The 15,998-nt window shown below is 39.8% G+C and overlaps 1 protein-coding gene across 1 annotated transcript in view; it reads left to right on the top strand.

The window, feature by feature from the left end:
• The window catches only part of URI1 (URI1, prefoldin like chaperone), a 67,221-nt gene continuing 52,329 nt past the window's right edge, over nucleotides 1,107-15,998 (top strand). Inside the window, exon 1 of the mRNA XM_003355831.4 lies at nucleotides 1,107-1,559. Coding sequence (XP_003355879.1) covers nucleotides 1,455-1,559 — 105 coding nt within the window. The 5' untranslated portion in view covers nucleotides 1,107-1,454. The remainder of the gene's footprint in view (nucleotides 1,560-15,998) is intronic.

The following is a 15,998-nucleotide window of genomic DNA, read 5'->3' on the forward strand; positions in this document are numbered from 1 at the left end:
GTTCAGGACAGGGAGATGATGGTGGTATAAAGTAGTCAGAGTCTGTCTGTTTTAGACATACTGATCTTGGTTATGCAGTGAGGAAAAGAGAGCAGTTAACATCTACCATTTGCCAGGTTTTTCTTGCTTCTTTGAAGCAAATGGAAAAAGGGTGCTGGCCACAAGGGAAGAGAAATCCAGCAAGCAGCTAGATGAGGGTGTGACCTGCAGACACCTCCCAGCTCATTCCCAACTGCACAATGCTGAAGGAACAGAACCCAACCCTACTGTTAGGGATTGGAGCAGGGATGCTTGTTAGTGAAAGGCCAGTTCCATTCAGTAAGCATTAATTGGGTGCCTACTGTGTACAGAGGATGAGTGAGAAAGAGGTTACAGGAGTTTTGAAATAAAAGAAAAAGTATGGGCAAAGTTTTTTATTTTTGTCTTTTGAGGGCGACACCCTTGGTACATGGAAGCTCCCAGGCTAGGGGCCGAATCTGCCGGCCTACACCAATGCCAGATCCTAGCCTCATCTGTGACCTACACCACAGTTATGGCAACACAGGAGCCCTAACCCACTGAGTGAGGCCAGGGGATGGAACTTTCCTTCTCATGGCTATGAGTCGGGTTCGTTAAGCTGAGCCAGTGACGGGGACTACCCTGGGCAAAGTTATTCTCGAAAAGCCTCTTAAACAGACCACACATGGCAATATATTAATTTAAGCACAATAGCTTTATATGAGGAAAACTTATATGTGCAGTAATTAACATACATGCAAAATTTAATTGCTTATTTTAATTCATTAGACGGGCACAAGAAAGGGTTGAATTTGCCAAAAATTAAATGTGCTTATGAAGCAGTATTAGTGCATCAATTAAGCTCTTACCGCCAGATGCAGCGCTAAACACCTGGGGGGATGAAGGGGGTGCACAAGGCCAAGACAGGGCTCACCTCCTTGAACTGAGCATCCGTCTTCGCTAGAATGAAGGCTTCCAGAGGGCTACAAGCAGAATAATCTTTAGTTAAGCCAGCCGCCTCGCTCCGCTCCTACACCACGTGATTCACCTGGGGCGGGACGAGGGGAGGAGGAAGCGCGCATCCTGCGTGCCGCGCGGGGCGGGGCGAGGGGCGGGGCCTGCGGAGGAGGCGGGGAGGAGGCGCGGCAGCCACAGGACGCCTGGCTCGGCCCAGGCGCACCGGATCGGCGCTTCTCCCCTTCAACGGCCGGCCTGCTGCTCCGAGCCCGCGGTGGCGGCGGTGGCGGGCGGCATGCGCGTGTGAGATGCGGCCGCGGGCAGCCCGGACGGGAGCAGCGGCCGCCGCGGTAGCGGAGAAGGCGGGCGCGGCCTCCTCAGCGCGGGGTGCGCAGTGCATGAGGGCGAGCACGCGGGCGCTGGGCAGCCGCCGGCCACGCCGCCTCCATAAACACTTGTTTAGGACTCGTTCGCCCCGCTGAGGCCCCGGCGCCTCCGCCATGGAGGCCTCGCCCGACCCCGAGCCCCACATCTCGGCCTCGGCCTCGGCCGCGGCGCCGCTGCGCGCCCCGGAGGTGGCGCGACTCCGCGAGGAGCAAGAAAAGGTAACAGGCCTCGCTTCTGGCCCCGCGCTTCCGCCAGTGGTCTCGGGAGGCGCCCGCGCCCCGGCACATCCTCAGCGCCCTGCGCCCCTTCCCCGGGGCTGGGAGCTGCTCCCTGCAGGTCCCGGCAGACCCCCTCCTTACTTCAGTGGGTCTCAGCCCTTTGGTCTGGGCCCAGCTCACTCCGGACCCCGAACGGGCGAGGCGCGCAGCCTCTAGGCCTGGAGAGCGCGTAGGGAGAAACTTTTATCACGTGCTTTTGTTGTCTTTTGTCTGGCGCCCTTTGACCTTCGAGGGGAGGGGAGGATGGGGAAGAGGGATGCTGCGTTAATCTGTTTAATTTGTGTACGAACGGGAGTTTTTAATCTTAATGCATATAACAGTATGTGGGAATTTTCTTGGTTAAGGGCACGCTGTGAATCGAAGTGTCATCTTATTTTTTTAGCTTGTTATCTCATGGTTGCTAAGATGTATATACTGTTTGTTGCTCTTTGTCTGATTGCACCTAGAAGTTTTATAAAGTTTGTAGTGATACACTTTATATGCAGTTCCAGCTTTGGTTTAGTATTTGTCAAAATAGAATGCTCTTTTATTAATTTATAACTTCAATTATATAAGTGAGTTTTAATACCAGTAAAGGGGGAAGAACGTTTTGTATTTCCTAATGGGATTGTATATGAACAAGTATACACATTTAAGAAATACAGTATTACTGCTTAATTTGAGATTCCCCCCGCCTTGGATTCTGTATCGTTTCAAGTTTCTCACTGTCTCCTGAAATTGAAATTCTTGCTTTGAAAGGCAACGTTTAATTTACTTAAAATGTCTTATGCCATATTGAGAGTATCCTGGATATAAAGGTTAGGATTTGTTTGAAAATTATAAACACTGGGAATCCCTAGCTTTTTCTCTTGAGTATTTCTGTATAAAAATGGCTACTTACATAGGTGTACAATATAAGCAGGTCAGCTAGATGAGGGGCTTTGTCATAGAACCTCAAAAATCCTGGTTTGCATGGAAACCACCTGTTGGGATAAATTGTGGGAACCTTTCCGACTTTGCTCTGGTTGTTCTGAATTATTTTGTGCGTTGGATTTCCCTTTCTGAGAGCCTTAAGAGTTGGGTTTTAGACTTGGCTTTTTTCAAATGAGAGGTTTAAAAATTCAAGTTGAGGGTGTTTAAATTGTACGGCAATATTTTTTTTTTTCTTTTTTGAAGTGAAGAATAAAGAAAGATGAAAAGACAGCCCTTCCTGAAACCAATTTGTTCATTTTTGGCAAAAACTGTGTTGTTCTTTTAGAAATGTGAAACAGACCCTCAGAAGATGGTGTTTCTATTGCCTTTTTTTTTTTTTTTTTTGTACAGGAATTAACTCTCTCTTCCCTCATAGTATGTTTGCATACTGCTGACTTGATATGTTTTCTCCCATTTGGCATGTTAGAAAGAGAAGTACTTAGGTTTCTTCTGATGATAGTGTGGCTGAAATACAAAGGACACCTTTTGGGGTGCTCTGAACAGCTTTCTGGTATGGTATCCAGTTGCATTTGAAAACTTGCCTTCTCAGTTACAGTCCTATGGGAACCCGAATAGCAATTTTCAGGAGACATTGAGTATGTTACCATATTACTTTTCTGCACTTTGTTCATGTTATTTTGGCACATAAAATGTGCATGTCTGTCATGGGTATGAAAACTCATTCCCAGTTCGTGATAAGGCCCCTCAGTAAATAGACTGTATTTTAACAGATCTGCTTCAGAGGACAGGAGAGACCCATAAGGCCACAAAATAGACTGGCCAGATAGCTATCCTTTAATTACAGTTCAGTATAGGAAAACTTGACCCTTAAATAGTTAAAAATTTTTTGTGAGGGACTTTGGGCTTTAAAACCAACCCAGCAGCTATAGGAGTACAGCGTAGTAAAATGGAAGTGTCCTGACATTCTTGGAAGGAAAGAGGAAAAAAATGTCATTGTGGTTTTACATATTTGTGTAGCAGTTGGTTTTCCTCTATATGAGTTGAATTAAACGTGTTTTAGGACTTGCCTTTCCCTACTGGGGTTCTGTGGGAGAATTGAAACTTGAAGAAAATGATTTGAATGCCTTTTTTCATTTTTCGCTAGGATAGTACCTAGTTAGTCGACTCTAGATGCAGAAGAGAGGGATGAAGTCTTTATATGCAGTGGGTCCCTAAAGTTCAGGACCTTGTTTTCTCTGGGAATCTTGGTTAAGCAGGGCTGCTAGGTAATGTGGTTTAAATGTTGCTCATCGGTGTTTTGCTTTTTATTTTATTTTAATTTTTATTTTTTTTTTTGTCTTTTTGCCTTATCTAGGGCCGCACCTGCAGCACATGGAGGTTCCCAGGCTAGGGGTCCAGTCGGAGCTGCAGCCTTTGGCCTACTCCAGAGACCCAGCAACAGGATCCGAGCTGCGTCTGCGACCTACACTACAGCTCACAGCAATGCCAGATCCCTAACCCACTGAGGGAGGCCAGGGATCGAACCTGCAACCTTGTGGTTCCTAGTGGGATTCGTTAACCACTGAGCCACAATGGGAACTCTCTGTTTTGCTTTTTAATTTGTCTAGGGTATATAATACTTTTTTTTTTTACCTCGGTTAGCCTTTGGAGCACTGAGTAACAAGGAAGAAACTTAATAACCTAAGGAAAAAGACAAAGGAGGGGCATGAATTATCCATGAACTCAATAAGTGACATCATCTGTAGTAAATGGACAGGATTAATATTTGAATATTGTTCTCATTTATGGCATCAATGGTGACAGTTTCAAAAAATATTTTTTAGTTAAAACTTTTATTTCTTTTTTTATCTAGCCAAAAGCCATGCACAGAAAAGTTCCCTGCAGATTCATTTATAGTAATGAAAAAACTGAAAAATCAACACTAGGGGATTGGTTAAATAAACCATGATACATATGAGGAGCTTTTATGCTGTCATTAAAATTTGTAGAATATATGTTCAGTGTAGTTAGTTATGTTTATATGTGTATAAATATTCACACACTTTATGTAGGGAAATGAATCACTGAATGTTTTCAAAGCACCCAGTTTTGTTTATTTTACCTAAAAGTGAGTGAAATTGCGTGGGATTTTTTTTTTTTTTAACAAAGGCTATTGATAAAAATTAATTAACGAAAACTGGGATATGATGTCTTTAATTGCTAAATACTTTCTGGCCCTGACAAATGGCTCTTGGCTGGTTTGAATACCAAATTAGGCAGGTTTATGTCTTATTCCAGAATGGGTAGATACAATTTATTCAAATATCTATTCCCCTAGATGGTCTGTCTCCTTTTCTTTTTTCCCTTAGAGTTTTTATTGTTAATTCTCTATCAAAAGATATGGGACAAGGGGGAATTTGAGATACCCCCCCTGACTTTTTTAAAACTGAATCTATCTTTACCAATAGCAGTCAAATATTTGGTGGAAAAATCTAGTCTAGGAGCCTCTCTAGACTGATCTGTGCTGTAAAAGTTACGATCCAGGACTGTAGTGGAGTGTCTTGGGCTGTTCTAGGCAGGCTTCCTCATACAAAGATCTTGTTATCTTTGGTTTAGAATTGCATTATATTACAATTTTGGTTTCTTGGCTAAGGTGATTTTTTTTATACCTCCAGGTACTATTATTATCTTTTATTAGCAGAACTGTTGGGATTCTGCTATATAGTATTGTGGAAAAAAGTGGTCTGTAGTACTGTTTTCCTAGGTTTATTTGCAGGATGATGGTAACTTGAGAAAACTGTTGAGGATAATATTTTTATTTAGTTTATGATAATGATTACTGAATGGCTTATGTAATTTGGAATTTTGGAATAACATTTTCTTGATATAGAACCTGTGAAATTAAATGCATTGAGTAAATATTTCAAAATTTTCATAAAGCAGTACAGCTAATTTAACTTTGGTTTGAATGTTTCTTACTATAAACTGCACATAGTTTAAGGCACTGTCAGCCATGTACTCTATACAGCAGCTGTTGTTCTCTTCAAGCCCTTTTTCAACAGGTATTTATTGAGTACCTGCTACCCACCAGGCTTGTACCTGCTTAGTGCCATCCTCTGCTGAGGATGTAGTAGTGAGCAAAATAAAGTCCTTGTTTTTATAAGGGTCACATTCCAGTGGTAAAGACATGGGCTAGACAAGTATAAAATGTCAGGTGGTTTTTGATAGGTAAGGAGCTCGTTGTAAGAATTTCGGTTTTGATTTTTGTGAGACGAGAAGCCATTTGAATGTGTTTTGAGCCTCATTCTCATCATAAATGACGAGTTCATTTATCATGCATGAAGCAAGGGATGATGGGATTGTGGTACTGCATTATATAGAATAAAGTCTTTGTGTGCCAGGCATTGTGACAGACGGTTTACAGATTTGATGTTAGAGTCTTTATTACCTATGTTAACTTTTCAGGTGAACAGTTTGGGTTGTTTCTAGTTTTTACCAGGCGCTTTCGTAGGGAGTATTTTTGTGTTCAGTTCTGTTTATAATGCTTGTTTTCCAAAGTGGTTTTACCAGTTTACGTTCCTATCAGCAGTTGGTGAGAGTTCCAACCATTCTACGTCCTCATCACCACTTGGTACTGTCTGTCCTTTTCATATTTGCTAGTCATTTTAGTAATGACTAATGAATGAGGTTGATAACCTTTTCAAATATGTATTGGCTCTTTGCATTTTTTGGGAAAGTAAAATGCTTTTACTAAATTGAGTAATTGTAGGTAATTTATTGAAGAGAGTGTATTTTATTTGCTCTTTCTAATGTAGACGTTCTTTTGTTCATTTTTATGAAAGTTAGAATTGTAAGAATAAGTTTGCTTATAGCCAGAGACACATTCTGTAAATAAGTGAGTTTTCAGAACTCATAACTTGTGAATTTTATTTTATTTTAGTACAGTTTGTTTTGGTTGATACTGTTAGCACTTATAATCGTGACAGTTATGTGCCATGAGAAAAAACAACTTTGGTTTGTCTTTTGGAAGTTACTAGTAAACATTTTAATACAGTATTTGAAGGCGAGGGGGGAGACCCATTTTCGTTGTGTTAGGTCTTTCCAGATTGGTGTGTAAGACAAGAATTGTTCCAAAATATTGGTGGGGAAGGAGGTGAATGGAGTCTGTGCTATAACTGTTTGATTTTTGTTCTCATGTTTTCAGTTTGGGTTTAAAAATCTTTTAGTGTTAGTTATCATTCTTGCCTTCTCCAGATTTGCTAGATCTTTTTAGTCTGTCCTAAGGCGTTCATTTTTTTTTTTTTAAAGCTGCAGCTGTCTATTTTGAACAGTTGTAAAAATAACAAAAAGTTTGAGTCATCAATACTATTTTGCCTCATTTGCCTTTCCTTTTTCTTTCTACATTTTTCCCCTCATAGAACCATTTGAAAGTAAATTTCAGGAGTTCCCGTTGTGGCTCAGCGGTAACAAACCTGACTAGTAACCATGAGGATGCAGGTTTGATCCCTGGCCTTGCTTGGTGGGTTAAGTATCTGGTGTTGCTATGAACTTTGGTGTAGGTCAAAGCTGTGGTCCAGTGTGGCCGTGGCTGTGGCCAGCAGCTGTAGCTCGGAATCAGCCCCTAGCCTGGGAATTTCCTTATGCCACCGTGCAGCCCTAAAAGAAGGAAAGTAAATTGCAGACATAATCACGTCCCTAATACTTAAGCACATGTCATTTTAGAACAAGGTCATGCTCCTACATAATTATCTTTTTTCTCACCCAAGAGATGAACATTGACACACCATGATACCATTTAGCATATTGAAATTTCCTTAGTTTTTCTAAACGTGTCCTTTACAATATTTTTTCAATTCAGGGTCCAATCAAAGACTGCATTTGGCATCTTAGCTATTTATTTATTTTTCTTTTTACGGCCTGCAGCTGTGGCACATGCAAATTCCGGGTTAGGGATTGAATTGGAGCTGCAGTTGCAGGCCTGTGCCACATCACTGCAACACCAGATCCAAGCCATGCTGCAGCCTGCAGCAATGCCGGATCCTTAACCTACTGAGCGAGGCCAGGGATCGAACTTGCATCCTCATGGACACTATGTCTGGTTCTTAATCCACTGAGCCATGATGAGAATTCCCATCATTTTATCTCTTCAATGTCCGATCATCTGAAATAATCCCCCGTCTTCTTTTGTCTTTATGAAATTGGTATTTTTGAAGACTTTTTAACAGTTTACTTACAGAATGCCCCCAAATTTGGAGATGTCTGATGGATTTAATCATGAAGAAACAGAATTAAATAAACATTTTTGGCAGGAATACTACCTAGTGAAGACAGCTTCCTGTTGCATGTTGCACCACAGCAGAAGACATGTAATGTTACTTTATTCTATTATTGCTTTTGCTAATTACTTAAGATGATACCTATCAGATCTCTCTACCTTAGGTACCTATTCCCCTATGTAAGGAATAAGTACTTTAAAAGGTGATAATACTTGAAGACGTAAATACCCTGTTCCCTGACAACCCTTTACCATGGATGACACTTGCCTGGATCAGTATTATCTTGGTGTTTGCAAATTAGTGGTTTTCTAACCATCTACATTTATAGCTGGCATTTTTCTGTAAAGAAGAGCCCTTTCCTTCCTCTTAAACGCTGTTTATTTCTTTTTTTAATTCAGTATGTTATAATTTCATTATTCCTTTTGATGCTCTAATTGTCCAAAATATGGTCATTTGGGAGCCCCTTCAAGCTGACTCCTGGATCCTTTTGGCTTACCTCATGATTCTTTGATTATTACCTTCTTTTTTTCTGGCGAAAGGTGTTCCAGGCTGACCTTGTAGTTTTCTTGCCTTAGAGATTTAAGAATTCCACCACATGTCTTTTAGGAAAAAGGAATTGCCCAGAAGTTCATGTCGTGGTGCAGCGGAAATGAATCCGACTAGGAACCATGAGGTTGTGGGTGTGATCCCTGGCCTCGCTCAGTGGGTTAAGGATCCGGCGTTGCGGAGGAACTGTGGTGTAGGTCAAAGATGCAGCTTGGATCTGATGTTGCTGTGGCTGTGGTGCAGGCCAGCAGCCATAACTCTGATACTACCCCTAGCCTGGAAACCTCCATGTGTCTCGGGTGAGGCCTTAAAAAGCAAAATTAAAAAATAAAATAAAAAGAGAAAAAAATGAATTGTCCAGGTTTTTGCTGCAGGCTGTTACATGATGAATTTCTTGTTGAATAACTAAGTGGGTAGGAATACCCTATTTTCTTTTGTCCTTAGAAGTGTATTTATTGTTCATTCATTGATCCTTTTTTTCCCCTCCTTCAAGTTGGTCACTCTTTATTCAACATCTGCTACATTTAAATATGTGTAGTTCTTTTCCCAGTTGGCTGTCTGTTTGAGGACTTCGGGAGATACAAAGATAAACCATCTACAAAATTCCTGCTTTCAAAACTCATCTCCAAGGCTCTCAGGGTTCCCTGATCTCTGACCTCAAGAAGCCTAAAAACTTTGTAGGAGTGGAAAAATATGTAGAATTTAGAGAGCTTTTATTCCAGCAGTCTTATTTATGATGATAAAATAAGAATTGTCATTTTAACCAGTTTCAAGTGTACAATTCAGTGGCATTAATTACATTCACAGGGATGCACCATCACCCCTGTTTCCAAAACTTTCTCATCACTCCTAACAGGAAGTTTGTAACCATTAAGCATTAACTCTCCCCCTCTTCCTTTGAGCCCCTGGTGATCTCTAATCTTCTTTCTTCCTATTTGAATTTGCCAATTCTGGGTATGTCACAGAAGTAGAATCATACAGTATTTGTTGTTTTGTGACTGGCTTAATGTTTTCAAGGTTCATCTGTGTTGTGGCGTGTATTACCGTTTTATTCCTTTTTTGTGGCTGATTAATATTCCGTTGTATGCATATACCACATTTTGTGTATCCATTCAACTGTTGATGAGCACCTGGATTGTTTCTACCTTTTTACTCTTGTGAATGATGCAGATATGAACATTGGTGTGCAAGTATCTGCCATAGTCCTGGTTTTCAATTCTTTGGAATATATACCTGGGAGTGGAGTGGCTGAGTCATATAGAAATTTTATGTTTAACTTTTTGAGGAACTGCCAAGCTTTTTTTTCCACAGTGTTTGCACAATTTTCATTCCCACCAGCAATGAATGAGGTCTCCAATTTCTATACATCCTTGCCAACACTTTCCTTTTTTTTTTTTTTTTTTTTTTGATGAGAACTATCTTAATAAATAGGTGTTAAGATCATTGATTGATCTTGGTGATTTTGATATGCATTTCTCTAATGACTAAGGATGTTGAGCATCTTTTCATGTGTTTATTGACTATTTTTGTATCTTTGAAGAAATGTCTATTCAAGTCTTTCGTCTTTTTTTTTTTTTTTTTTAAGGGCCGCAGCTGTGGCATATGGGGGGTTCCCAGGCTAGGGGTCTAATTGGAGCTGTAGCCGCCGGCCTATGCCACAGCCACAGCAACGCCAGATCTTGGGCACATCTGCGACCTACAACACAGCTCACGGCAACGCCGGATCCTTAACCCACTGACCAAGACCAGGGATCGAACCTGCAACCTCATGGTTCCTAGTCGGATTCATTTCCACTGTGCCACGATCTCTTGGATGGTCTTTTTGTTACTGAGTTGTAGTTTATATTCTAGGTATTACACTCCTACCAGATGTATGATTTAGAGATGTTTTCTCCCGTTTTGTGGTTATCTCTTCACTTTGATGATAGTGTCCTTTGATGTACAGAGTTTTTAATTTTGATGAAGTCCAGTTTATCTATTTTTTCTTTGTTGTTCCCTCTTTGGTATCATATCTAGGAACCCACTGCCAGTTCCAAGTTCAGGAAAATTTACACGTTTTCTCTGAGAGTTTTATGGTTTTAACTCTTGTATTTAGATCATTGATCCACTTTAAGTTAATTTGGTATATTTCTCATGATTGTTGAATTTCAAAAAATTCATCTAGGATATTGTCATCTGAAGACTTAAAATCTTAGATATAATTAATTTATTTTTATTAAAAATTTTTAATTATGGTTGATATATAGTGTTCTGTCAGTTTTTGCTGTATAGCCAAGTCACCCAGTTATACACATATATATATGTATGTATACACACACACATTCTTTTTTCTTTGTCTTTTTAGAGCTGCACATGCAGCATATGGAGTTCCCAGGCTAGGGGTTGAATGGGAGCTACAGCTGCAGCCTACACCACAGCTCACTGCAATGCCAGATCCTTAACCCACTGAGCGAAGCCAGAGATCGAACCCACAACATCATGGTTCCTAGTCTGATTCGTTTTTACTGTGCCACGGCGGGAACTCCACATATATATACATTCTTTTTCTCACATTATCCTCCATCATGTTCCATCACAAGTGATTAGATATAGTTCCCTGTGCTATACAGCAGGATCTCATTACTTAATCCACTCCAAATGCAGTAGTTTGCATCTATTAACCCCAGACTCCCAGTCCATCCCACTCCCTCCCCCTTGGCAACCACAAGTTGTCTCCACATCCTTGAGTTTCTTTTCTGTAGATAGGTTCATTTGTGGCATATATTAGATTCCAGATGTAAGTGTATCATGTGGTATTTGCCTTTCTCATTCTGACTGACTTAGTGTCAGAGTTTTAAATTCCATGTGTCTTACTGCAAATGGCATTGTTTTGTTCTGTTTTATGGCTCAGTAGTATTCCATTGCGTATATGTACCACATCTTCTTAATCCATTCATCTATCCATGGACGTTTAAGTTGTTTCCATGCCTTGGCTATTGTGAATAGTGCTGCAGTGAACATACAGGTGCATGTGTCTTTTTCAATGGACGTTCTGTCCAGATAGGTGTCTAGGAGTGGGATTGCTGGATCATATGGTAGTCCTAAGTTTAGTTTTCTGAGTTACCTCCATACTGTTTTCCATAGTGGTTGTACCAAGTTACATTCCTACCAACTGAAGGAGGGTACCCTTTTCTCCACACCCTCTCCAGCATTTGTTATTTGTTGACTTGTTACCTCATAGTGGTTTTGATTTGCATTTCTCTAACAATTAGTGATGTTGAGCATTTTTTCATGTGCCTGTTGGCCATCTGTATATCTTCTTTGTAGAAATGTCTGTTTGGTCTTCTGCCCATTTTTCAATTGGGTTGTTTGGTTTTTGGCTGTTGAGTTGTATAGGTTGCTTGTATATTTTAGAGATTAAGCTCTCATCAGTTGCATTGATTGAAACAATTTTCCCCCATTCCGTAGGTTGCCTTTTTGGTTTTTTTTAATGGTTTCCTTTGCTGTGCGCAAGTTTGTCAGTTTGATTAGGTCCCATTGGCTTATTTTTGTTTTCATTTCTGATGCCTTGGGAGACAGACCTAAGAAAACATTTGTATGATTGATGTCAGAAAATGATCTGCGTATGTTCTCTTCTAGGAGTTTTAAGGTGTCTTATGTTTAAGTCTTTAAGCTATTTTCTGCATAGTGTGAGGGTGTGTTGTAGTTTCATTGATTTACATTTTTGCAGATGTCCAGTTTTCCCAGCACCACTTGCTGAAGGGACTCTTTTTTCTATTTTCTATTCTTGCCTCCTTTGTTGAAGATTAATTTACCATAGGTATTTGGGTTTATTTCTGGGTTCTCTATTCTTTTCCACTGGTCTGTACATCTGTTTTTGCTCCAGTATCACACTGTCTTGATTATTGCAGCTTTGTAATAGTGTCTAAAGTCTGGGAGAGGTATGCCTCCTGATTGGTTTTTGTTTTCTTCAGATTGCTTGGGAAATTCTAGGTCTTTTATGGTTCCATATAAATTTTTGGATTGTTTGTTGTAGTTTTGTGAGAAATGTCATGGATAATTTGATAGGGTTTGCATTGAATCTGTAGATTGCTTTGGGTAATACGGCCATTTTAATGCTATTAATTCTTCCATTTCAGGAGCATGGAATACTTTGCATTTCTTTGAATCCTCTTTAATTTCCTTGATTAATGTTTTATAGTTCTCAGCATACAAATCTTTCACATTCTTGGTCAGGTTTATACCTAATTTAATTTTTTTTTAAATTTTTTGAGTGCGATTTTAAAAGGAATTTTTACGTTCCTTTTTTAATATTTCATTGTCAGTATACAGAAATGCCTCTGATTTCTGGATGTTAATCTTGTATCCTGCTACTTTGCTGAGTTTGTTGATCAGTTTGAGTAGTTTGTGTGTGGAGTCCTTAGGGTTTTCTGTATATAGTATCATTTCATCTGCACACAGTGACAGTAGGATTTAATTTACATTAATATTTTCGCCATCATTTGTGTCTAGTTGTGCTGTCCAGTATGGTGGCCATTAAATTTAAAATTCAAATTAATTCAATTAAATTTAAGTTTCTAGGTCATAATAGCCACATATCAAGTGCTTAATAGCCTCATATGGCTATTGGCTGTTGAATTTAAACCATGTTGATTTTGAAGATTTCCATCATCAAAGAAAATTCTGCTGGACAGTGCTGGTGAAGAGAGCTGCTGTCCTTTAAAATTTGTATCCTAGGAGTTCCCGTCGTGGCTCAGTGGTTAACGAATCCGACTAAGAACCACGAGGTTGCGGGTTTGATTCCCTGGCCTGCTCAGTGGGTTAAGGATCTGCCATTGCCGTGAGCTGTGGTGTAGGTCGCCGACTCAGCTCAGATCCTGCGTTGCTGTGGCTGTGGTGTAGGCTGGCGGCTACAGCTCCCATTAGACCCCTAGCCTGGGAACCTCCATATGCTGTGGAAGCAGCCCCAGAAAAGACAAAAAGACAATAATAAAATAAAATAAAATTCATATCCTAATATGTTTAATAATTGTGAAATGTCTTCCTCTGTCATTTTTCTTACTATTATGGACAGAAAGTGAAAATTTCTGACTTGTCAGTTGTGTTCAAAAGCTAAAAATAGACTATAAAGATGCTGTCTTCAGTCTTTTACACTTTTGAAAGATGATGCAGTACTTTGGGATTTTTTACTGTTGATTACATCACTCTTTAGGTGATGCCATGGTTCCTCCATTGCTTGTTACATAGTTCTTTTTCTTTAAGCATAGTTAGGAAAAATTGATGAATAATTATGAAATAATTATTAGGGTGATGACATGATGTAGGAAAAATATAATCACTGGGATCCTATAATGTGTTTTAGGCTTATAAAAAGTTTCACTGTGCTCATATAATAATTGCAGGATACAATGAATTTTATCCTTTCTTAAAATAAATAATTTTCTCTTTATTCTTTGCAAGATCTCAAAGAATAGAAGTCATGAAATATCAGTCCTTGCAGATAGAACTGCTCAGAAACAAACTAAAAAACTAAACTTTAGTTCAGTGGATTCTGAACTTTCCATTCAGATCCATTACCACAGAATTCTCCTTCAGCTTCCCCCGATCCATCGATCGATCGATCTCTCTCTCGCTCTCTCCATCCATTTTGGCCACACCTGTGGCATATGGAAGTTCCCTGGGCCAGGGATCAAACTGAGTCATAGCCACCAGGGAACTCTACTCCCCCATCTGTGTTTGAATCTTTCTTTTCCTGTAGTGAAACCTTGTTCTCAACATCTGTATTTATTCATTTGCTCTATTCCACAATATACATAAAATAGTTTCCGAATTACTACGTTAATACCATTGCCAACAGCAAACCTATGAAGTAAAGGTCAAGATTTCTTTGAAGTTCTGTTTCTGCTTACAGAATTAACCCCTTTGGGGTATGTATTTAGGTACTAATCTCAAAAGTTACTTGAGGGAGTTCCCATCGTGGCTCAGCAGAAATGAATCTGACTAGTGTCCATGAAGATGCAGGTTCAATCCCTGGCCTCAGTCAGTGGCTCAGGGACCTGACTTTGCCATGAGCTGTGGTGTAGGTGGCAGACTCGGCTTGAATCTGTCGTGGCTGTGGCTATGGCGTAGGCTGGCTGCTACGGCTGGGATTCAACCTCTAGCCTGGGAACTTCCATATGCCACGGGTGCGGCCCTAAAAAGACCAAAAAAGTTACTTGAATTATTTTCTTTTTGTGCAGTTATATCTTGGACTTAACATACAGTTTCTATTTGTGTTGAATATCAGTGTTTGCTTTTTTATTGATTTGACTTTACGAGTACATAAAACATTTGCATGGTTTAAAATCACAACTGTATCAAAAGGAGTAGTGAGGTAATTCGTTCCCATCTCTCCTCCTGCTTACCCCTATTGATAATCATTTTCATTAATTTCTGGTTTATCCTTCCTGTATTTCTTGAAAAATAAATACTAAAATATGCTCTCTTATCCATCCCCTTCCACCTTCTTACATAGAACATATATTTTGGGGAGTTCCCATTGCGACTCAGTGGTAATGAACCAGACCAGTATCCATGAGGACGTGGGTTCAATCCCTGGCCTCTCTCAGTGGGTTAAGGATCCAGCGTTGCCGTGGGCTGTGGTGTAGGTCTCAGATGCCACCTAGATCTTATGTTGCTGTGGCTATGGTATAGACTGGCAGCTACAGCTCTGACTGGGCCCCTAGCCTGGGAACTTCATATGCTGGGGTGCGGTGCTAAAAAAAAGGCAAAGACGAAAAAAAAAAAAAAACCCCAAACATATTTTGCCCCTTGTTTTCCTCATTAAATGAGGAATTTAATCTTAAACCTAGGAATCTTTGGTTCTTAAAGATCTTCCTCATCATATTTTATGGCTACATAGTACTCAGGTATATTATCAAGTATTCAGCTGGTATCTTTTTGATGGTTATTTTGGTGGTTTTTAGTCCCTCGATAGTGCTTTAGTGAATCATTCTGTGCATATGTTATATCTCATTCGTTAACTGACTTCAGGTGGTTTAGTGGGTAAACTGGTTTTCAAAGAACTGGTATTACTTTCACTTTAGTCTACAATGTTGAAGAAGAGTTACGAGAACTAGATGTTCAAAGCTGGAGAACAGTGTTTTGAGTTTCTTGAATGGGCTATTTCTTTTGATCTTCACTGCTGTTTTCAAGTTGTCATTTTTTAATGGAGGCTGGTCTTTGTGGTTCCATTCTTGTTCTTCTACCTTTTTGTTCCAGAGCTGCCTCGCTTTCTTTCTTTTTTAAACAATGTAAATCTAATTATGACATTTTGTCACTCTTTACTGGTTATAAATCCTTTGATGGCTTCCCACTGTACTTAGAAAGAAATCTAGGGTCATTATAATGTGATTTAGACCCTTTCTCAGACTCAGCTCTTTTTAGGATCATTGCTGGCTACTCCTTACATTTACTATAAGATAATGACATATTTTGGGGGACAGGATACCTTAAATGTGTTTCTGTTTTTAAAAAACGAACAATTTCTTTGTTTGTTTTTTAAAATAAATCTTAGCACAGTATAGCAAGAAATATCCCATCCAGTGTATGGATTTGGGCATTTGTTCCGCATCCTTTGCCTTCCTGACTTTCTGAATAGAGTGATATTAAAGTAGTTGAAAATGAGTGTGTCTACTTTTCATTGAAA

The sequence above is a fragment of the Sus scrofa genome, chromosome 6, assembly GCF_000003025.6.
Source record: "Sus scrofa isolate TJ Tabasco breed Duroc chromosome 6, Sscrofa11.1, whole genome shotgun sequence".
NCBI classification, from domain to species: Eukaryota; Metazoa; Chordata; class Mammalia; order Artiodactyla; family Suidae; genus Sus; species Sus scrofa.